Below are 25,886 nucleotides of genomic sequence, written 5' to 3'. Positions count from 1 at the left end.
CGTTGAATGCTGAATAGCGATGCTACCTATAAATACACAGGCGCTTTGTTAACATAATAGTGTTAAGGTATCTGAACCTGAACTGCTAACCACAGCGTCTGTTACCCGGTAATGATATAGAAATATATATAAGGATGCCGATTATTCGGTGGGGAGCGCGACAAGTAGTATTTGTATAGTGTAGTTGTAATTTAGCAATAACTGTAATTGCAGTAATGTAGTACTAGTATCAGTATTGGTAGTAGTAGCAATAGTAGTAGTAGTAGTAGTAGTAGTAGTAGTAGTAGTAGTAGTAGTAGTAGTAGTAGTAGTAGTAGTAGTAGTAGTAGTAGTAGTAGTAGTAGTAGTAGTAGTAGTAGTAGTAGTAGTAGTAGTAGTAGTAGTAGTAGTAGTAGTAGTAGTAGTAGTAGTAGTAGTAGTAGTAGTAGTAGTAGTAGTAGTAGTGGTAGTGGTAGTGGTAGTAGTAGGTAGTATTAGTAGTAGTAGTAGTAGTAGCAATAGTAGTCGTAGTAGTAGTAGCAATAGTAGTCGTAGTAGTAGTAGCAATAGTAGGTATAGTAGCGATAGGTGCAGTTGAGATAGCGTAGTAGCGATAGTAGCAGTATTAACGATAAAAGTAGTAGCGAAGTTAGTAGTAGTGGTTGTTGTAGGAATAGTTGTAGGGAGGTAAGTACAGACTGCAGAAACTGTAACTGTAAGCTGTTACAAACTGTAAAAAGACTTGGCCGCTGACTAGGACGGTGATGGTAGGGTGCATTACAACGGTGGGACGAACTGTTGAGCGGAGTGGGGATGAAGAACGAGAGCGGGCACGAGGACGAGAGTATGCGTATATGCGTGTGAGTAAATGAGTTGGAGGGGCGAGGGTGGGGTACACGTAGGTGCCGCCAGATGTCGCCACTGATTTGAACGAGCGAACGTAGCCAAGTATTAAAATAAGTATAGCGCATAGGTGTGCGCGATCACGGTTGCGCTCCAGTCGCGTACTTGTGCGTACGTGTGCATAGTCTTGCATTCGTGTGTGTGAGGCGAGTCGGCTTCGGCTGGCGCTCGGAGGCCTCGGGCCAGTGGCTTATGGTATTGTATACACGGGCTCGACGTACGTCTAACAGTTTGCCGTTGATGCTTGATGGCTCGACGACTGTATGTCCCGCGTTCCTTCATATCGTCACGGTTGTGCGAGTCGGTTCTGTTTTTTTGACTACCTCCTCCTTATCGGCTCGTAATTGTTATCGTCGTCATCGTCATCGTCATCGCCATCGTCATCGTCAAAGTCGCGCGTAAACACGATCAAGGAGGACTCACGCGCTACTTTATTCTTATTCTGAATGCATTCGTATCCGAGAAGTAGTTCGTTACGGAAAATCAGTTGCGACGGTGGATCGCCGAGCGACTACCCTCATAAAAGTGAGGTTATGTAATTGTTTTTCCGTACTTGAAGAAATAGAGAAAGAGGTGGTGGAGAAAGTGACGAAGAAGGCGGGTCAGTGGTGAGGAAAAACAACAACCCTTGTGACTCATTACCGGCCTTCTCTCGATCGGCGTCTCAATGACAAGGACAAGGATGTGTTGGCAAGGTGAGTTAGCTTGAGTGATTCTTAGTGATTTTGTCCTTGCAATGATTTAACCCTCGGCGGTGCCAGTGACCCCCTCCCCGCGTGTGACACGTCCCGAGATCAAACCAACCTCCGCGAAAAATCGCTACCTCCCCGACGGCGCACCGTACGACCACAGCACCGCTCTGGCGTTCAACTACCTGTTGTGACGTTTACCGCTCCCGCTCGCCAATCAGTCGCCTGGCCGCCTCCGAGCGAAACCCCTTCTCCGGGCGCATCTGCCTTACGGTTCCCCCTGCTTCCCTCGCGACGCACGCGTACTTGTCCACACGCTGTTCCGTGTTAGGAGAGACCGGAAAAGCGTCCTTCCACGGGCCGAAATCAAAATCGAAAGTCGTTGAGAATGACGGGGGCACCAAATATAACCGAGGAAAGAATGAGACGTGATCCGATGAGTAAGTGAGTGGATGGTTGATAGATTTGAGTTGGTTATTTGGTTGGTCGGCTGTTTGATTGGATGGTTGATAGATTGGTTGACTGGTTGGTTGGTTTATTGGTTGATTGGTTGTTTGGTTGACTAAGGCGATGCCGAGATAAGAATTGGGCGAGAAAGATAGAATGATCCGTTCCCTTTCCTTGCGACGACGGCGACACGATGCTCAACGACGAATGGAGCCAGAGATCACTTCTTGCGGTTGCCTCCGGGCTCACACTCTGCAGACAAGGCAAACTGCCTGTCTCTCCGTCGTCCCTCTCGCTTGCTCTGTAAAGTAGCGGGGAATAGAGACTACAAGAGTTTAGTACTTTAGTCTGGCGCATGCTATTGCCTTTGTCGTGCGCATGTTCGCGCGCTCTTACCTCCACAAGGCTTGCGCATATCGCACGCGCATACGCGTACGCACTTTCTCACACAAACACATCTCGTGTTCCACTTCTTTTCATTCGTTCACCTGTCGACGGCACGCGCTCTTATATGTCAGCTCGTTTCAATTCCCCTTCCCGCTCTATCTTGTTCGGCTGTCGCTCAAGTCATTTAACTAGCTGACTAACTGTCAATTGTTCCCTGCAGGTTGCCCACGGTGTTTACATCGAGTGGACGATACGCGTGGGTGAGCGACAGCAACAGAGATAGAGAGATACGTAGATGTTTATATATAGATGCGCATGCACACGTGTGAGATACGGATGCAAGCATACACGCATCGATAGATCAATATCGGTACATCATCTATATATCGAATCAATACAAGTATTTAGAGATTGAGTTTGCTCTCTCTCTCTCTCTCTCTCTCTCTCTCTCTCTCTCTCTCTCTCTCTTTGCGTGAGCCCGTGCGTATGCGTATGCATGTGCGTGTGCGTGTGTAAATAAGAGCAAGAGAGGAAACGCTCGAGCTAGCGGTATTCAACAAGTAGGCAAATCCACAGCTCTCTCTTGGAGTCCTGGTCGAGCAGAGTGAGATGAGAATAGGATGCCAGCGGGCCGCTGCAGGAGGTGGCGACGAAGGGAGGACGTGGAAAGGACGTGCGTCAGCGGAACAACTATCCAACTGAACTGGCTTACTCTGCAGTGGATTTCGGAGGCTGTATGGAGGCAGGGGGGCTTCTGCCCCGCCAGCCCCAGCAAGGCCCCCCTGGCTCCATCCCCGGTGCACCCGGACAGCTCCAGCCCAGGGCCAACCTTAACTTAGGCTTGCAGCAGCAACAGCAGCAGCAGCAGCAACAGCAGCAGCAGCAGCATCAGCATCAGCAGCACCAACAGCAGCATCAGCACCAGCAACAGCAACAGCAGCAGCAGCCGGCCAATAATCAGAGCCAATTGCACCAGGACCTGGGTGCGCTCTGCCAACAGCAGCAGCAGCACCACCAGCTCCACTTGCAACAGCAGCAACAGTTGCAGCAAATGGGTCAGGCACCCGGAATGGGAGAGGTTTTGCCGCCGAAACGACAGGCGGTAGTCGATCGGTTGCGGCGTAGAATCGAACTTTACAGGCGTAGACAAACGGACCTCGTGCCCAAATTTGACCAGACCTTCCACGGCTTCTGCGAGCAGAACATCCAGGACACGCTCGTGCTGAAACAGCGCTTCCTGGACAGCAAGGCCAAACGGCAGGCAAAGAAGACCGACAAAAAGCAGAATGACAGCCTTGGAGGGCTGTCGAGCATTCATGTGGTAAGTACACATAAGTCTCGTTTTTACGTGCTTCTTAAATTCAGCAAACTATTTAATGGTTATATTCCAATAACTAATGGCCGCCAAAGTACGACGGGCTGCGGCAGCACGTTAGATAAGCCCGGGCTAAGACCGAAGGTACTACGGAAGGAAAGAGGAAGGATAAAAGAGTGAGAAGAGGTGTGCGTGCCCGCACATACGGATACGCGTTCTTTTCGAAATGTCTTAAAAATCCCTTGTGTTGTCTTGCTCGACGAGCCTCCCCTTTCCAAGCTTTTCACGGGAAAGCGGAGATGGAGCACAAATAAAGAAGGTAACTTCTTTCTCTCGCGCGAGTCTCTTCAATAGGCCCGCGCTCCCATTACGAACTGCGAAGTAAACGTGGGAAAATAGGAGAAAGCATCTCGGCGCGCTCCTGTCGCTCGAGAGAAATGGGGTGGGGGAGTCGGTGCATTAGTAGTAGAGAGCGGCCACCTCCACCTACATGCGCACGCGATGACGGCCGTCGCGCTAATCAATTATAAAATCGGTCTTCGGTGGATGAAGAAAGCCTGGCACTCGAAACGAAAGGTCGCCTTGCGGAGTTCCGCTCAAGCCTCGCTATGTAGTACCGAGGAGGTGGTGAGGAGGTGGAGAGGAGGTCAAAGCGACTAAGGCTATGGTAGCACCAAGCAAAAGAAGAAGCGTTTTAAAATCGCTCGGGCACGCGCGCCGTTTCAGGCTACATTATCGCTGCAGACGCACGCGCGTACTTTCCTTCGTCCGTCCACATTCGGGAGGAGTAGCCGTAGAGAGTGTGCGCACCCGTACGGCGCTGTTGCCATCTCCTCCTCCCTCTCCCTCTTCCTCTTCCTCTTCCTCTTTCTCTTCCTCACCCACTCCCACTCCCACTCCCGCTCCCACTCCCGCTCCCACTCCTACTTCTACTCGTACCAGTGCTCGTACTCCTACTCTTGCTCCTACTCCTACCCCTACTCCCACCCCTATCCCTATCCCTATCCCTATCCCTATTCCTACTCTCTTTCTCTTCCTCTTCCTCTTTCTCTTCCTCTCGCCTGCCGCTCTCTTCCTCCTTTCTAGCCAGTTATAGCATCCCTCCCAACCTCGCTCTATGACACGCTCTTTTCGGCTCCAGCTGAGCACTAATCAGTGATTCTCAATCGCTTTACAGACTGTGTTCCCCTTCCTCCTCTTGCCGTACACGGCGACACGCGTGCGCGCGAACACACCCGCGCAAGCATGCACGCACGCAGGCACCCCGTGAAACGGCGCTCGGTAACCTTTTTCGATCCGCTCCACCTACAGCGACCAGAGGCGCGCTTACGACGACTTCCTCCCGAATCTCTTCTTCCGCTCTTTATAATTCAACCTTTTCTTTAATATTGTTGTTATATACTGCCTGTCCACTAGTTGCCTATCCCCCCCCCCCCCCGTCCTCTCTCCTGCCTTTCTTTGAGCCGTGCGCGATGATGATACGCAAACGTAGCTGAGCCGCGCGTCGCAATAGCTCGGTTTATTCCCCGAGGTCGGATTTTGTAGTAAAAAGCAACTTGGCCATTTTGTAAACAATATGTCTCTCCTTAAGTATTTTTCTTCCTCCGTATAGTTCGCTCAAAATACTTGGAACAGCATATTTTAATTTTGCCTTTAAAAAAAATGTCACCCAAGTACACGTAATCATGTCGAGTTCAATTAAATTGACAATGAAACTACATAGTACCAAGGACGATAAATAATTTGTCGATTAAGTTATCCAATATTATGTATATCATTTGCGACCTGCTATTGTTGAAATTAGCTCGGCAACGGAAAATCGCTTTGCCCAGACTAACGGATAACTTTTAAGATTTAATGACTCGACCAACGCTATTTTTAGTTCACCCAGTGCCAAAACAACCCTTCCTTTCTATCCATCCCTTTCTTTTTCTTATCGAAACTCTTACACACTCGAGCATGACGTCGATCTTGTGGCATGCGCGCATTATAAGATGCGTCACGCGCTCTTGTCGGTTTTAGTCAGCCTGTCTGCTCTCGAAAGTACGCCCGAACGTCTATACACGCGCCTTTCGATTTTCGTCTCGTTCTCTTTATTATTTCCTTTCTATTTTGATGCTGATTTTTCATAAAATATAACAATAGGAATAAATAAATAAGTGAGCAATAAAATTAAACGAAAAGGGAAAAATTTTGTATGCCGTGAGGTACACTTGCAATCGTGAAGATAAAGTGTAACGGAACGCGAAACTGTTATACAAACATTAACGATAATTCGTCAGATAATTAAAACAAAAAAACAAAAAAAAAAAACAACAACAAAAAACTAAATAATAAATAAGTACAATAATTACCATGAAAGTCCGATTTTATTTTCTAAGAGAGTCAATTGAAATATATTTCATTGCCTGATTCAATCGATTTGACAATAATATCAACAGCTATAATTATTAAATCGCACTTGTTGTGAATTTATTTTCAATAAATAATTATGCAAACGTTCGTCCCAATACTAAGACCAGAATAATTAAAATAGCTAGTTCAATAATCCAACTCGTACCCAAATTATATGAACGTAAAAAAATTTTATTACGATGTAACGAGAGGAAGAATGTCGCTTCTCAGCGAAAGGCTTCAAAGAACCAACGAGTATCTTTTTACTTGAGAAGAAAAATGAATATTATACTTTACGAAGTTTCTAATTCTTTTTCTTTTCATAAGTTTCTAATATAGAACTAAAACCCAAGTTTCGATGATTCATTTTAGATTCGCTGCATTATTTATAAAAAAGAAAAAATAACAACAATAACAACAACAATGTAATTACATTGTTTAAAACAAAAACGAAAACAAAAAATTTTCAAATAAACGTGAATAAGTAAAATATTAATATCCAAGCTTGAATGAAAAAAACTCGAACATATTAATTTAATATCTGACACTTTTTTTACCTTCGCTTTTAATTATAAATAAAATTATCTGTATAAAAGAAGCTACTAGATAAGGCAGCGAGCAAACAAATTAATGTTAACGTTTTCTTAAGTGCCAGCAATACAGATAGCTTTTACGTCGTGCATGAACGTATTTTAGAAATGATTTGAATATTTGACATACAAACTGAGAGTAAGATTTTTCTGATAAATAAATGTTCTTCAAATCGACAATAATACTATAATATTATTATTTAGAATTCTAGCTGTACGTTTATTTGCGTGGCGTTTATGCGCGTGTGCGCGCGCGTGTGTGTGTGTTTTTTTTTTGTTCTTTTTTTTTTTTCTTCACGAGCACACACATGTTGATCAAATACATAAGCAAATAAATTGCAAAATTATTCGTAAATCAGCCTAGATAATAGAATTTCAAGCAATAGAATGGAATTTCCATTTAAGTATTTATTTACTTAATTATAGCACAGAGAAGAAAAAAAATCTACATTTGCTTGTCACAATATATTTATAATTATAAATATCAATGGATCCATCATAATCCTTCGAATGAAAAAAGAAAGAAAATTAAAATTTCAAATTGTATATTAATTTATAAATAAGAAATTGAAAGTGTCGCGTTGAAAAGCACTTTTCAAGAAGAAACCGAAGATGTTTTGTAATAATACGAAAATAGATAAATCTATGGAAAACAATATAGTCTCGTAATTGTTTGCGTTGATAAAAATAAATCCCGTGTATTGTATATGTGAACTATAATTGTAAGGCGACATGTGAGTGGCTCGTTCACCAGAGTTTCGATTCCACTCATCATTTATCAATTATCTGATAAACAACACTATTAGGAATCTTATATTCGGACATCTTGAAAATAAAACAAGGATAATGTTGGTCGTGTTGTCCCAGAGCTACGAACAAACGGAATGAAATAAAAAGTATCGGTGACCGACGACGATGAAGCGATAATACGTCCGTCCGGTGCCAATCTTGAGAAAGACATGGATGCAGTAGCCCGACCTTGTTATTCGGCTTAATTGTTCAATGTTTATTTCTTCGACGCCGATAATGAGTCGATAGCTGTTAATCGCTTACTTATTCGCTACTTATTCTCAGCCTCTGTATTTTAGATGCGTGATAATTCATACTCTTCTTGTATGAATTAAATCGTTATTTTTAAATGCTTTTCTTTTGAGCGTGAATTTAATGCCAGAATTTTTTATAAAAGCCCTAGAAAATTTAACGTGACTCGAGCTTTATAAAGTTTAAATTAATGTGACAATGGCGTCGGTGCTTAATCTTCACTTTTCTATTAATTGAGAAATATTTTTACAATGGATAATAAAATGAATATTACAATGATGTGAAGTTAAAACTTATCTTCATAATTCGATAAGCAATCTTTTTGCAAATATTAATATATATATATATATATATATATATATATATATATATTATATTTCTCTATCAATTCATTGTACATATAAAACAGAAAAGATTAAGAAATTTATTCTTTACAGTTATTATAATTTATTTCAATCAAATCATAAATACTTAAATATATCAAAGAAATTGTTTATGAACGTAAATTATATTTTTAATATTATCATACATTGGGCGATTAGTGAGAAATAAAGTAACCGTTAAATGACACAAGCAACTCATTAAACTGAAATAGTAAAATATACAAGGTAGTACGCTAATCAAAATTCGACATCATTTATATATTTTACAAATTTTATAAGAAAAACTTATTATATATTATTTGTCGTAGTAAAACTAATATAACAATATGAAATATTGATTACAATAATTTATTTTAAAAATATATACTATTTTGAAAATATTACTTTCAAATATTTATTTTGCGATGCTAATATGAATATCCGACTAGCTTACCTTAACAACAATGAAGAATTATTGCATTAATAAATTAAATAATCGCCGATATATTTTAACGCATAGAATTTTAAATAAAAAAAATTTTACTTAATGAACTATTGGATAATAATAAGTCGCGGAATATGCGGAAGATATGAAATACATAGCTAAAATTAAGTACTGATAGTTTTTAAATTTTTAAAATCCATACCTTAAATTATATTGTAAAATTTTAATCGTTTTTTATTTATTTAATTTTATCGTAAACACGATTTATACCATATCCATATTTTAATCACACGAAGCAATTTTATTTCCTTCTAATATCAATATACTTGAACTAATGTTTTTTATAATTATGCATTGCCACGTAGCCAAAAAGAAAAAAGTATATTAGTGGCATAGGTCTCTTAATATAACGATAACGCATACATGAAATTTTTTATTTAACAAATATTTCACCGTCCCATATTACCAGATGTCCAATATTGCCCGCACTTACTCTATTCGTAGGAAATAATAAGTCTTTATGCTCGCACAACAAGCGTACGCATGAGGCATACGTGACGTCATTTTAAGTTCCAAACAATGTCAGATGAATACTAATGTATAGTTCGTATACTTAGCTTATGCAGTAATAATGTAAGGATTAAATCTCATAATGTTGTTATTTAACTATTATACCTGAAATGTGATTTTAAAAGAATTAACTTAATTTCGAATTTGGATAGATAAATATTAGTTAATTTCAATGAGTTAGTCTCAACTAAAATAATCGCGACTTTATAAATATGAAAATTATCGCGTTAATATTCATTAGTTTTAAATGTACATTTTATATATAAAAACTAATGTATAAATAATGTTTCAAATAAAATTATTCTAGAATAAAGTTTGTCATCGGCGCATTACTTTATAGGAGTAAATAACCAACACAGTGTCAAGTAACTCGATTATAAATTTTGATCAGACTCTAAAGCATGTTTTCTGATACACAAACACTAAATATATTAGCCATAGTTTATTTTCGTAGGTCCGTGAACTCTTAAGAAATAGATTATAATATCAAACGAGCAAATATATCACTATAAATCCAGATTCCGTAATTCAGAGTCTTTAGAGTGGTTGTTTGAAAAAGTAACACGAATGCAAATATATATATATATATATATTAAAGTAAAAAATTCGTAATTTTATAGTTGAAACGAATATAAATTTAAAAAAAAAAAAAAAAAAAAAAAAAAAAAAAAAAAACTACAAAGAAGTTAATTGTTTTCATATTAAAATTTACGCTGTCAATTTATATTAAATATTCTTAAAATATTACGAAAATATCTCATTTCTTTTATTATTAGGATTAATGGTAATGGACTATGAGCGGTTTCGTTATCGCGTGTCAGAAAGCATCACTCGAGACTTTTATTAAAATCCCCGTGATTCAGAGGTGAGACACTCTTCTGTCTAGTGTCGAATAAGAGTAATAATATAATGTTGCATGAATCGAAATATCAATTCATTGTACTATTTATACATCTGACGCGCAATATGAATTATATGTTAAGTTTTCAAAATTATATCTTTGAGCATTCGTATTGTGAATTACCTCGAAAGTCGAATTAATAAAACTGACTTTTCTTTTATTAGTTAGTATTATTAGTTATAAAAAATTTTATTCGAGGCGATTTATTCAATATGTTTTTTCTTCAATGGTTAATAAATAAAAAAGATAAATAAAAATAATTAGATTTAATCGGTTTAATTTGTTTGTCTATTCATTAAAGACATATAGGCCGATATATTTTTTAAAATTATTATTCGATTTTTTAAATACAACAGAGGAATTTGTCGATGTAATTCTAATAATAATACTGTTAAAATGAAAAATAACTTAGAGGCAGTTTGAGCATAATTATGCCTTGTAAGCATTAGTGCAAAGATGGCACTTTTAAAAAACAACTTGATATAAAAAGAAAAATATCTTCAATACTTGATACATAGAGTTCTCAAACACAATACCCCAATAGATTTAAAATATATATATATATATATATATATATATATATAATTTCTTCGGATAATCAGAGTAGCAGGAAAATGGCAAACATTATAAAAGATGAGGAAAAGAAATAATTGCGTAGTTGTCGTTTCTCTCTATCGGAATGTAATAGAATCCTTCGATTAAATGAATAATTATGTACAATGTATTACATCATTTGTAATTATGATTGTGATGGGTGGGCAGATAATGAATAAGGTGGGATGAAAAGAGCATCAGGACGCAGTTACGTATAAATATAAAATAACAGTTGATTTGCCTTGATGTGCCTTCGATATTTGCGGTTATCTGACAAAGCACGTATGTTGATTTTGTATCGGCAGGCACGTGCTGCTCCGACATCATAGAAAATTATTTTTTTCTATATCACAAGAGTGTGCGTTCATAACAATAACAACAATCATAACAATAACAACAATCATAACAACAACAACAACAACAACAACAACAACAACAACAACAACAACAACAAATGCGCTTGTCCTATACATTATTTAAGTGAGGAGCAACAGTAGCTTCGAAATTACCTAAGAATGAATAAATATTGACTGAATAGTGATATTCGTCGTAGTCGTCGTTCTTGTCGTCGTCGTCGTCGTCGGGGTCGTCATTGTCGTCATCGCCGTCATTATTTCCGTACTAACATTTCATCGGATGTGCGTTTTAGAAATCGCGTGTGTCTCGGTGTCGGCTTTTTAAAGGCGGCGATTCGCTAAGAGGTGAGAGGTGGTCGTACGCAATCCTTGGCCAACAACAAGAGGAAGAACGAGGAGAGGAGGTGGAAAAGAAAGAGAAAAGGCAAAATAAAAAATATAAAAGGCATAGAAATGGCTGGCTGGAACCCTGTCGAAATAAAACATTATAATTCTAGAGGCCAAATTGGTAAGGTATATGACGGGACGGTCGAAAAAAAGAGCCGTCGCAAATGTATTATAGCATGGAGTAGAAGCGAGAACCCCGGCGTCTAAGCTGTGAACCACTGCGAGAGCAGGAGGCAGCTGAGCGGACAAAGAGCGAATGGTTATTGCAACAGGACGACAGTAGTGTAGCTCTTGGAGCAATGGCGCTTGAGTTCGTTACGGCCTATCTTTCTCTATCTCTATCATTATCTCTATCTCTATCTCTATCTCTATCTCTATCTCTATCTCTATCTCTATCTCTCTGTCTCTTCAGCCCAGTTGTCTAGTCATCAGGTGGTTCCTTTCATTGGCCTGTCATGGAATCGCGCGCCCTTTGACCTCACGCGTATTAAAATTTTTCAAACGAGTATCATTTTCATATATCGTCGTATCAACGTACATACTTGCACATACACAGCAGTGAAGAGAGGCTCCAGCTGCTCACATAATGATGGGCGGCGCTGCTCTCTGAGCCTTGCGGGTCACGCGCGCGCCGTCTGTGTGTTTCTTCACCGCTCTTGCACAGAGGAAATCCTCGATGTATAAGACTCCTTATGCGGTGTGGCTCGCCAACGCCAAGGAAAATCATCAAGCTTTCCTTTTTCGAGTTACTGCTTAGCAACACCGTTGTCGGCGATAACCGCGCAAACCTCTCCCAGAACTTAATTCTACGGATTGAAGAATCGAGATGACTTAGTTGTTTATTGAATGTCGGGAGTTTGCTTTGGATTTTTCATTATAGAGTATACTTTCAATAATTATGAAATAAGCAAATGACTCCAATAATGATAGATATTGATTTTTTACGAATTAGAATTTTTTTTTTTTTTTTTTTTTTTTTTTTTTTTTTTATAGTATGTCGATCGGTATTTCATTCCATTTCAATCTTATTATTTAAACATAAGCTTCATGTTTACACTCTACAGTTAAATTATGATAATAATTTATATGAACAACACTATAATTCTAAATTTATTAGCGATTCATAGTCAAGTTCGCCTTTTCTATCAGAAATAAAGTTATTTCTTAGGGAAAAAAAATTAATGTTAGATTATGAATATCATTGGTTAATTATAAATTACACTAATTTATTTCAACTTTTGCTTTAAAAATTTAATTCATATTTTTTAATAATAATTAATAAAAATATTAGTGTCATAATTATTCTAATACTAATTCTAATAAATTAGTAGGATGAAGTTTGAGACTAAATTTTAATTATATATTTCTTAAAAATATCCCTTAATTGGATTGTCATGAAAGTAGCATATTATTTTTAAGAAAATTTTTTTTTAACAAAATGTTATATATATGCTATATATATATATATATATAATAGTCATAATTAGATTTTATTTTTACATTAATATTCGATGATAATAAAATTTAGATTAATATAAAAAAAAAAATAGCAACAAACGAAAGATTTCTTTAATAACTGTATTGAAACAAGTGTATAGATATTGTTATCGTGAAACGGAACTTTAATTAACAACATAAAGATATACATACATAATAAAATACAAAAATATTCTTCTTATATTTATTGAAATGCTTTGACAAAGTACTCTAGACTATTGTTTAACATGTTTGGTATATTTACATTTTAATCATTATATTATTATTATTCTTATTATTAGTATGATTTTTTAATAGTTCAAAGTTTATTTATATTGTGTATAATTTATACGAGAAAAAATAATTTATTTATTATGGTTCGTGTACGTTGAGAGAAATGGCAAGTGATTATAAAATAATTTTTTGCATATCAATTAGTCAGATGGATACTTTCAAAAATTCGTTACAATACAATTTATTTGGTATTAAACTGTAATTTATCACTTTTAAAAAATAGATTCTTAAAATAATACAAAAAATGTATTAACCTCTACAACGTATATGTTAAAAATTCGCATTGCCTTATAAAAGTATTTTTTATTTTATTATGTGACAATTTTCCCTCAGACAGAATATTCCAGCTTAAACAAATAACAGTTTCATATACATAGTATTGATACATATTATTAATGAAAAGAATTCAAGACAACATGTAATTTACTTATAGTTACATTATCTGAAATTTTGAAAGAACCAGGAAGAAAAAAATCTATTTACAAAATAGAAATTTAAGTCCGGGGAATAGACAAAATAAAATAATTGAAAAATTAAAAATAGTTTTGGATATTTAATTTAATATAAATTTTTCTGTGGTGTAATTTATACCAATGAGAACACAAAATTGGATTTTTTAATATACTCTGTTTAAACAGATTTCACTAACTTTAAATAACGAAATCACTTAAATATCCCAATGAATTTTAATACAACTTTGAAGATTTATGTCTAATCCGGTAGATTGAACAAAAAACATTGATAATAAGTTTAATTTTACATTGAATTCAGTGTATCGCAGTACATAAAAAATAATGTAAGACACCGATTTTTATTATCAAATTTAAATGATTTCCTATCAGCATTATAATCAGAAAACTAGCAATGAACGAATTCTAATAGCAAATTTTTATATCTTAGAGCATATATCGATATTATTGAATTTTAAAATAGGTGATACGTATCGCGACATTAGAACGAATTATTTGCGTTTGGAAAAACGTTATTTCAATTATAGTAAATATATCAATCGATCGAATTGTAGATGAGAGCAGGTAAGATTTATGAATTAAATTCTTTTCTTTGAGATCATCGTACTGGTTTAATTTAGCAGGGCGTTAAGTAAACTTCAATCGAGGCGAGTAAATATTTGACGAATGTAAAACTGTAGCCAAAACGTAGACGATCGCATTGATAAAGAGACGTAAAAAAGTGCGGGATGCGTTAATTTAGGAAAAGATTTCAAATATGCCGGCGTTGTTCCGAAAAGGCCATTCCGGAAATATCGCAGACTCGTGCGGGTTATTCGAAAAAGTGCAACGCACTCAGTAAGCAAGTGGCGGGAGGGGGAGAGAGAGTAAGTGAGAGAGAGAGAGAGAGAGAGAGAGAGAGAGAGAGAGAGACAGTGTGTGTACGAGTGACGGAGAGGGGGAGGGGATATAGAAGAAACTCTTCCATTTGAAAGGGTACGCGTGCCGCTGCATTTACGTAGCATAGCGGCATTTGGCGTGAAATAACGTTGATGTAGGCAAGATCAATGAGGCCGTGTGTTACGTACGTACGTACATAGCAAGTATCGGCGGAGCTTTAAGTACGTGTCACGAAAAGCCCGAGATCACGGGGGCGGTGGTGGGAGTAGCGGGCGTCATTAATTAACGGACGGTATCGGGTGCGCAAAGACAACTGTTTAGCGTAAGAGAGGGTGGGTGTACACGCGTGTGCATGCGTGCGTGAGTCCGTGTGTGCAGGCATATGCATGAGAGAGGGGAAAGGAGAGCCGATCCCGAGCTTAGCCGAAGCTACTCTGTCGTGTGTCTCGTGCCGGTCGTGCGGTCGTCGGGCTCCGTGGTGGGGGTAACGCCTTGCTTGCCCCTACTCCTACTCTTTAGCTCCATCATTGTTTGCGGCGGTGGTGGCGGTGGTGGCGGCGGCGGCGGCGGCGACGACGACGGCGGCGGCTACGACGACGACGCAGCTGACAACTGATGTGCGCGAGGCTGGCAGTACACGCCCCTCGATACTAATCGGACTACAAACATTTCTTTATGCTGGCGCAGCGGCCACAGTGGCGCTCAGCCATGGCCGCGGACATACATACGTGCCGTCTCTCTTCGGTGTCCCCCTGTCCTCTCTCTTTCTTTCTCTATCTGCTGCTTGTACGCGTGCATTCACACGCTGGAGCCTTGAGAAATCAACTGTTATAGGCTAAAGAGAGCCTCGGAGATATCGGCCACAGAGATACTTTATCGCTCTTACTTTTTCATTCGCCAATCTCCACATGTATAAATCTATGTATTCTTTGGCGTAAGAAAATGCACTCGCAACAAGGCTATTAAAAAATAATAAAATAATAAAAAAAATGGATTAGATGCTTGCCGATGCGAATTGTAGACGCGATGTTCCGTAAGAAAGAAACATTTGCTAATAGTGCCCAGCGTCATTTTCTTACATATACGTTCTTTCTCATTCGATCTTTTTCTATTTTGGCAAAGATTTTTGTATTCGTCGGTGCATTTATGTATTATTGTACAACTGACGTATGCCCAAATGAGGCCAGTAAAGGCATACCTGAGGCTCTATAAGCCAAAGACAATAACAATTCGGGATCGCCAATATAGTTTTACGTTAAATATGACATGAGAGATAAGAAAAGATAAATAAAGCCAAGTGTGATCATCTATTTACTGGCTTTGTTTTTTCAAAACTATTCTCAAAATTATCGCACTCCTGAAATTTATTAAGATGAATGAAAAAGTATGAACGATTTAAACGAGCTCGAAATTTAATATTAAACGTAAAATCCTCCGCGTAACAACCTACGTACGTTAACAACCTATGAGCATATTTTTATTCCTATGGGCATAAAATTTAATTATAAACGATTAATAACGGTATTTATAGCCGTTCAAGCGGATAATCTGTGACAAGCTTCATGACAGGCTCCAGATATCTCGAGATCTAAATGTGAAAGACTTTTCAAACGAATCTCGCACGAAAGTAGTTCTCGACGAAATGTAATATATATGTTAAAAGAGTCGTAGCTGCATTTCGTGTTTACATTTTATTGCATCATCATATAACTCCGTGGTGACTTCTTGCTTTACTTTTTGTCCGTAAGTATCAAGGTGTTCGAGATTGGGCAAACTGACACGAGATCTTACTCGAGACAAGCAATCAAAAAAGCGTTAATGAGAACGATATGTTATACGCACTTTGAGAGAACATTGAATTATGTCAAACTAATTGTTACTCTAAAGATCGACTGTAGTCTGGAAGAGAACTTTTCTTCATATTTAACTGCCTTTTTGAAAAATCTCAAGACCTCGTGGTTATATTTTAATCATTCGGTCAATAATACGCGAATATTTAATATTAAATTAGTTATCATTTTCTTACAATCATATATTATTAGACTACGTTAGAAATTATTTTATTAAATCTCAGATTTATGTTTTGCATAATGAAATATATAAATTAGTCTGATATAAAATTTGTAGTCTAGTTAAACAAATATATCCATATAATATAAAATATTAATGGATTTTGAATGAAAGCATATTAAAAGAGGCATATAGCCTCTTTTTAGTTATTATTTAATTTCTTACGAAAATTTCAGTATATTTTTTAGTATATATTCAGTGTAGTGGGTTTATTTTGTTAAAAATCCTTAATTTAAATAGCGTATTTGTCAAAATTACTTACGAATGAAGATCTTACAATTTTATCGTTTCGTTAACTTAATATATGTGTATATATTGTAAATGTATTTTTCTGCTTCTCAGCTTTGTTTGATAATTTTTGCGTTTGACTTACACTAACCTTGACTCGGTGTACAATAGAATTATGTGACATGTTGAGAAAACGATATTAAATCGTTACTACACATTTATATACTCGTTACTTTTAAACGATTTCGGAAGTAGAGCAAAAGAAATTTCTTCTCCGTTCTTTGGACTGACTTTACCTATCATTTTACCTATCGACTTGGGTATTGCTTTTAAAATGTTAATTCCTTCATTTAATCATAACATTAAAATTAAAGAAAAAGAAAAAATGAAATAAAAAAATAAAAAAAAAATAAAAAAATAAGAATACATACGCGTCTTAACACTGGCATCCTCGTGAGAGAGGAGAATACTTTAGTATTAGGAACCGACTAATAGTCATTTTAAAGTGGGCCCCGCAAAAGAGTACGAGGTAAGCTAATGAAGTGAAAGGAGAATGGGCCAGTGAACAGCAGCGAGATTCTATGGTGCCGAAGACAATCGCGATTATTCTTATATTTTCATTGAAATTTGATTATTTTTTTTTCATGCTCTGTATATTATCGACTTATTGTTTCTTCGCTTAGAAAGATTGCATGCGCCAAGAATCTTAATTATCTTATCTCGCAAGGACCTACACGAAAAGCTTTTAATTCAAATTAAATTAATGATATGGAAATCAAATATTTAAGCTGATAAAAAAAAAAAAAAAAAAAAAAGAAAAAAAAAGAGAAAGAGAAAAAAAAGAAAAAATTAAAGATTCGGGTTGGTCTAAATTACTTTATTTAATCTGTGGTTTCTTGGGCATTTTCGTTCTGATTGGCTCATATCGGCGAGATAAAATTGTATCAGAAAGTATTTAATAAATATGACTTAAGTATGACAACCTAAAATTAAAAATAAATAGTTTTATTCGCACATTGGAATATCGAAAATAAAGAAACGAAGCGAAATTGAAATATGAAATTGGCTTCTTCAAAAGTAAAAATAAAATTTGTTATCATTGGCGATAAGTGTGAAGATGAAAATTGTATTCTTAAATAGAAGTATTATTTTAATTGAAACGACAAATCTATAATTAATTAGAGCAAGCAGTTATCATTCCAGAACGTTGTTTCGCGACAAAAACCGGATAAATAAAATATTAATTGACAATCGATTGTATTGTAGTCTTGTACGATAATGTATTCCACGGAGCTTATATGTTACAGTTTTAGCAAGAATGCAAAATAAAATCATAGCAGACAGGTCGACCTTATGTGTCCCCACTTAAACACACATACACACACGCGCGCGCACTCTCTCTCCCTCTCTCTCTCTCTCTCATTCTCTCCCTCCCCCCTCTCGCTTTCTGCTTTGACTATTTTTCGACTTTGTCTCCGTTTCGAGAACACTTCGCCACGGCAACCGATGGAATCTTCCGTAGCCTGCAATCTCCGGACTAACCAATTAGCCCGTCCCTTGTCCCAGGTTGCGGCGTCGTTTCCCCGTCGAGGTTACGAAATTGGTCTCGACGAGTATCCGATTCTTTGGCTACGGGAGTAACAACGATATCCAAGATTCCCATTTTACCTTGCTGCTTTTGCTTCCAGAATTCTGTAAATCAAGCTTATCCCCTTCTTCCTTTACGGGCCAATATAATATAGTCCAGAGTTAAAGTGGTAGGTAAAAGAATAACGTCACAAGTGACCATCTTTATCCGCGCTTTCGCAGAACATTTGGATTTTGTTGAATAAGGATGAAAGATGAAATTAGATACGCGAATCTATAGAATTTCAGTCGCGTAGATCGACCCCAACGACTGACCGAGCCCCGCGCACCATCTCATCGATAAATATATTCGTCGGTCTGTCGAAACACAGCTTCTCCAGCCCTCTATAACAATTTCATTCCTAGCATGTTAAGAAGCAGCCTATCTGGCCCATAATTAAAAATTTCTCTTGAATTTAAAAAATATAGGGTCACGGCATTTTTCATCGGCCTAACATCGGGAAGCCATTTATGAAAACTGAACGTAATTTCCCATCCATTATGCGCTATATCGCAACTCGAAACTTCTTCTCCTCCCGAATCGCCGGCACTCTATTCCAATTATCCGCAATAAGCTAAAAGAGCGCCGAAGACTCGCACGCGCCTTTCCTCTTTTCCATTATGCATCCGATCAAATCAATACTCGGTATATTTAACGTCGATTACATTCTCCAGCGGCACGCAGCCGCGACGCCGCCACCGAAATAATTCACCGGCTTGAAAACAGTGCACGTCGAACGTGAGGGGCAGAGAGGGACACGCTCCAACGCCTGCTCCTCTCGCCCCTCGCCCCTCGCCCCTCGCCCCTCGCCCCTCGCCATTCGCCCCACGCACCACTCGCCGCCGACGCGAGGAGGAATAATAGCGCGTGCTGGCTCTCCTCGGATTGTGGGAGCACGTGCCCCAACGTCCTCTTAATTCCGACGGTAAAACAGATTTTTAAGAAGTGACCGCGAGCGTGGAGGGGCGGAAGTCGCCTAGTTATCGACAAAGTGGCCGTGCTGTAATTTCGGTGCGACAACGGCGGCGGTGGTGTCGTCGTCAAACTCATCGAGGCGCGCTTGTCATTGCCCTTATCCCCACCAGCTCGGCTGCTCGCATTTTCTTTTTCCCACTCGGTGGCGGCAGGTATTGCTGCTAGCTACTACTAGGCACGCGCGCGCGCGCCAACCGAGGGCGGAGTAATGAGGCTTACGACGCATGCGCGGCGCGCGTCCCAGCGCACGCCAACCTCGTGCGTGTAGGCGAGAAAGAGAGAGAGAAGAGTTCCTCTGTCCTGGGGCTTCTCTGGCCATTAACTTCCCCTGGACCAGAGGCGGACAGCACCGCGCGTCGACATTGCATTTCCGCGTAATGCTTTTGGGTTGGCTGAAGTGGAGTGTCGAATATGCTAGAGCGGGGATTACTTGCGGGTTCGAGAGAATTTTAAAAGATATTTTATGCTAATGCGGGCACTTTGACCGCTTGTTACAATAATACGATTGAGATTCTTCAATGCGTTTATAAGTCTCAGAATGTGACCCAAAAGCGTATAGTCACTGTCGAACTTTTGTCTGATTTACTCCGTCAACTGTAATTACGTTATACCCTCTTATCTGGAACTGGAGTCGAGAATATATTTATTATACCCATATTATACCTAGATTATCGATTAAAAAGATCAGATTATGAACCAAACGTACGCGCGCGCGAGTGTGTGTGCAGGCAGCGCGGAACGCGTGACACCGTTAAACAATGCTAATTCAGTACGTAGTTAAGACAATAAATCACAATATAGATGTTTTCCTTCATCAATCTGTGTATTTAAATTAAAAATTTAATCCTGGCCATATATACGGTAGTAAACAAAATGTTTTTCTACCAAAATATTATTTCAAGCGGATATTGTTGGCATCAGGTACATATTTGGCAAACTAATGGCGAGTGCGTAGTTAAATGGGGCGGGGGAGGGGTAAAACCAGGGACAATCCACGATTAGTCCAAAGGCATTGAAGAAAGTAGCTGAAAACCCGTAATTAGCCGGACCTAAGTTGAAAAGGCGCCAACCGAAACAATACAAATATATACATACCCTTTTGCAGTATAAATGCCGAAAATAAAGAACAGTACAGAAAATTAGTATTAGCTTTAATATCAATATTATATTTCGTTAATGTTAAAATTTGTGACAAGATGAACTTTAGACATTCTTATATATAACGGTAAACTATTATGATTGTAAAGATTAGTTTAAGAATAATCATTTCCTTTGAGAGAGTGTTTAGAATCTTCTAATGTAAGTGCATCGTCATATAAATCTTTATATTTTATTTCTTATAAACTGATTCATTCCCTTTGAATCAGAGTGCATTTATTGAAAACGTCGAGATAAACCGGAAAAATAATTAATCAGAATACTCCGTGAGATGGATTGTAATTAGATATTAATAGAAAAATAATATCTACAAGTGCAAATGTTTAATAATCGCCTTTTATAATGTGTCGATACCCATAAATAAATTGGGACAAAAATGCAATATTTTTAGTAAATTCTATTAAATATCTCTATTAAAATTCTAATATTTTGAGCTAAAGTATATTCATACTCATGCTCGTTGTTATTAAAAATAAGCATAATTTATAAACACGAGATTTACAATAAATTAAAGGCGAATCAACGTTATGTACATCGATCCAAAGATTATTGTGGCATAGGCGACAGTTGTTTCTTCGTCATAGCGGCCTCAAAGTTGACACAAGCAAGCTTTGATGAAACAAACTCACCCGATATTCTCCATCTGACACCAACGCCTTGGGGTACATCCCACTTAGTACAGCAAGTATTGCCGAAATGTCAAATAATTATGTAGCAATTACTATCAGTATACCGTTTACCTGGCCAATAAGACTTTTATATACCTGACAAGGCATTACAGCTCATATAATTACTAGTACTACTGTGCATCAAAACATTTTATAATAATCTCTCCTGTAGCATATAACTTGATTCATTTTCTAATCGCATCTGATGCATGAAAAATATGTGTAATTGAATAAACGCGCGCGCACGCGCGCGCACGCATTCACTCACGCATAATATTATACAGATATAATAACTCGAGAGTCGTTGTCTGTCAATTAACATCAATCGTCAGTTGTAATAATTTTTTGATAACTCAGCATATACATAAATAAAACTTTTAACATACTAATTTATTTTACAGTCTTTATCCATATTCATTATCATACCTAATTCATTTAAGATTTCATTAAAGTATTTTTCATGTTTTTAAATTACCAACTGTGTAATGTCACTGCGTATAATATGAAAATTTAATTCAGATTTTACAAAGTTACAGAAACCTATTAAAAATCTTAGGTTGTATATATTGACAATTTTCCTTCGGAATTAATTTACCGACTCTAATCATGGAAACCGGTATAAATGGAATATTCAGAGAGAAAATATTTATCAGTAATTTATTAATTTAACAGTGTTTCATAATTAATTGAGAGACATGAGCGTACGAAGTAAATTAATTTCAATTCTCAGTCGGAAAATTTTGATATTACAACTTGATAAATTATCCGTACTATTTGCTTAAAAGAATATGAGCTATTCAATTTAAATGAGCTAAAGTATTAATTAAAAAGGGATTTTAATATTAACGAAGAGTTGAAATAATCATCGCGAAGAAATCAACTTGAATTAAGTGAAAAATATTCAAACAGCTCGTTTCCATATGCTGCGCAGACATTTTAATGAAACGCATTTTTAATGTGACATTGCTTTGTGCTGTTAGAGGCCGATGAAGCGATCACATAAAGTGAGCATTCGCTAAACTCGAATACTACCCAACTCCGTATTAGAGAAGACGAGAATCCGCAGCGCGGATAATAATTATTTTCGTAATTTCCGGGCATTTAGAGAGGTGAATAGCCAATAGTGGCAAAGTCATCAGTCTCGAATCGTATATAAACCAACTGTCATATTCACGCCCAAATTCAGAATGGAAGGGTGAATTAGACGAGAGTTATTCAGCGAGCCCTTGCGTCTCGACAAACGCCATTTAATCCACGGTAGAGTTCGTTTTTGTTTCGTCCTTGCCACTACCCGTGCTCGCGTTCTTTTACATGCTGCCTTGGAAAAAAAATGTCGCTCGTTCCATACTGTTTACACCTATACGTTCGGTTTATATTTCACTGTATTTATTCTTCATAAATCACATTGACTCGTACGTTTAATTTTACTCAAAATATTGTATCACATTATTATTATTGTTGTTGATATTACTATTATTATAACAGTATCGTCATTATAATCTTGTATAATCGACTTTTTGCAATTTTTTAAAAATTAATTAACTGATTATATCATAAGCAACGTAATTATCATTAAAATTGAATTGATTGTAGTCTAGCGAATTGAGATTTTTTGCTTACATTATATAAAAGCGAAGACAAGGTGGTGAGTTCGTTTACTATTTTTTTTTTTTTTTTTTTTTTTTTTCACTAGATGAATAAATTTTCGTTTTACAAGATAACTCGCAAGCTTCTGTGATTAGAAAAATATTCAAACGTGAAAAGGAGTCGCTCACCTTCTATTTGTTTATTACAAATGTCGTAAGAAAATGCAAGACAATTCATTAACAATGTAGATAGCGGATAGATGCTATTTGTCTCTAACGATCGATTTATATTGGAGATGTGAGAGGAGAACGGGTCAACGGAAATGCAAACGTAAAGGCGATATTACCGGCTTTGCACCATCCATTAGTCATTCGTTTCAAGGACATCTCTTGTTCTCTGACTTTTAATTTATTTTGAAAATGTGGTAAACTGCTATAACATTTAAGATAAAAAATATAGTATTTTGTACTATATTATTTACTATATATATATATATATATATAACAAACTGTTGTTATTTAAATATAATAAATGTTAAATATAGGAGATATGCTATCTAATAAGTACATTCTGTACTATTGTAAAGTCATGTTACTTTTAATCAAAATCAATTAAATCTTTTTCAACATATATATTCACAATTCTTTATATAATCTGAAATATATACTTCTTCAATAAAATTTCAAATATTACACGAGCTACATTGATTGATTTATGAATTTTTTTAATCCTTACTATAAGAAGATAGTAAAACATTTGTTTATGTTCAAATTCATATATTATTCAAAGGCCTTTGTATATCGATTTTTATATTCATAATACATACAGTAAGAGATAGAGAACGAGAGAGAAAGAGAGAGAGAGAGAGAGAGAGAGAGAGGCAGATATATTTATTTATATATTTGCTATTAAGTTTGTTTTTTATTAATATTATATTGAATTTGTTATTCGACATTATAAGTATTTACTTTTTAATACATTTGTAACGTTTTTGTTTATTCTAAAATTATTACACAATTTTTATCAAATTTCTAAAATTTCTTAAATGCTTTGCTGTAATACAATATACCTATTTATTTTCTAACCAATGTTTATTGCTAATTCCTGACATTTTATTCAAAGATATATTTGAACTTTTTAATTGATCATAAAATTTAAATTCTAGATATTTTATAAAATAGATTACTGTATTTGGATTGTATCCGTTTGATAATAGTAATTAAATATTTTTACTATTTAAGTGCAGGTTATTATGAAAATCTTGTATATCGTATCATTCTTTTATTATTTAATGATTTTGGTCATTAAACGTTAGTTTTGTCATTTCCCCTTACTTTATTTACAGATTTTGTTTCGAATCTTACTACTTATTGTCATTATTAATTTTTATAATTGTCTATTACTTTTATAAAATATTTTTTGTAAAATATTATTTATTTGGCTTATTAACCTATTCGAATGTAATTATCTCATTTCCAAATACTTAACGTTATTACTGTAAAATTAAATTATTAACTGTAAATTCAAATGCTTTTAGCATTGTTAAAAAATTTAATGTTATACAAATGTGATATCATGAGCATTGATGTTAAGACTTACTTAATGATAATAGTGGTGTTAGTGATCATTCATTATTTACTAATAGACTACTATTGTGTACATAATAATATACATACCTATTATATCGTGTTTTTTCCTATGGCGGACGTATAAAGCTTAGTTATGAGTACATGCGCATATGTGTTTATGTGTTGGTTCGCTTTTGCTTACTTTAGCTCGCGTACTACGTTTTACCAACATTGTCTCGGCCCTTTGTGAAAACCGGACTGACTTCATTCTTCAACTTTCATCTACAACATATTCGTTTTTAAAAAACATGAAATAAAACTACATACATGCGCTCTGAAACCATAATTTCCAGCCACATTTTCAAATCCATATAAATTAATGATAAGTATCATTGCCTATAATTAAACAATAATTCACAAATTATTGTTAAAAGTATTTACATTTGATTTTAAAGAAATCAGTTTATTCGTTTCAGACATACTAATGTATATTTTTACATTATATACGGTAATAGAAGAGACTTTATTGCATATCGGTGTCATGTAATAACAACGAACCGACCTTTTACAGTAGCTTGTAATTACCTCGTCCTCCATGCCTTTCCTCTCCCTTTATTATCTATTAATATTCCTTGGTTGCTCTCATTTTCAAGCATTATGAATAAATATGTAAGATCGTGCCAATTTAGTAGTATATGTGTGCATGCGTATGTGCATTTGAACGTGCTTGTAATCTACCGATTGATAATTTTTATGTAAATATATTTATGATATATATTTTGATGATATACTAATTAATCTCATAAAAATATTAAACAGACAAAAAAGTATAAGGCTGCAGTTACGATATAAATTACATGATATGAAAAGCTCCATTAAAAAAGTTTCATCTAAAGGAAATTAAATTTTTATGTATTTAATTAAAAAATTACTTTTATTTTATTGACAAATGCAAGGTAACGATATGTGTAGATCAATTTCAAATATTAATTTATTTCATAGAATAGATATAAAATATCAATTTATATTCTTATTAAATGTCTATTAATGTAGATAGATTTTGTTCATTTTATATTTCAGAAGATTATTATAAAATTCAATTAAATGGCAAATTGTTTAGCCAAAAATTATTTGATATTTCATTAAAAATTGAAGAATTATATATATATATATATATCATGAAATATATTATAAGATTAAATTAATTATTTTCAAGAAATTATTCTATTATAATTATATTTTTCTATATAATTACCATGTATAAACTCAAGAGTTATTTGTTTACGATTGAATTAAATGAATAATGATAATAATAATAATAATAATAATAATAATAATAATAATACTATTTAACATTTTAAACAAATTTTTATAAAATGAATTATTTTCTTCTAATTCTTTTATTATTAGTATTTATTAGTTTAATAAACGTAATTACAAATTTAATAAACAAGCACTGAGTAGGATCATTTTATCATAAGAAATATTTGCGCCTATATATTCTATTAAATATATTCGAGTTTAAG

The 25,886-nt window shown here is 35.8% G+C and overlaps 1 protein-coding gene across 1 annotated transcript in view; it reads left to right on the top strand.

The window, feature by feature from the left end:
- The first annotated feature begins 998 nt into the window (after positions 1 to 998).
- mam (neurogenic protein mastermind) overlaps positions 999 to 25,886 on the top strand; it is a 69,413-nt gene continuing 44,525 nt past the window's right edge. Inside the window, exons 1-2 of the mRNA XM_011503233.1 lie at positions 999 to 1,577; positions 2,982 to 3,726. Of these exons, the coding sequence (XP_011501535.1) occupies positions 3,142 to 3,726 (585 nt within the window). The 5' untranslated portion in view covers positions 999 to 1,577; positions 2,982 to 3,141. The remainder of the gene's footprint in view (positions 1,578 to 2,981; positions 3,727 to 25,886) is intronic.

The sequence above is a fragment of the Ceratosolen solmsi genome, unplaced genomic scaffold, assembly GCF_000503995.2.
Source record: "Ceratosolen solmsi marchali unplaced genomic scaffold, CerSol_1.0 scaffold45, whole genome shotgun sequence".
NCBI classification, from domain to species: Eukaryota; Metazoa; Arthropoda; class Insecta; order Hymenoptera; family Agaonidae; genus Ceratosolen; species Ceratosolen solmsi.
Note: the sequence above shows the minus strand (reverse complement) of the source record. Positions and strands in the feature narration are given on the sequence as shown.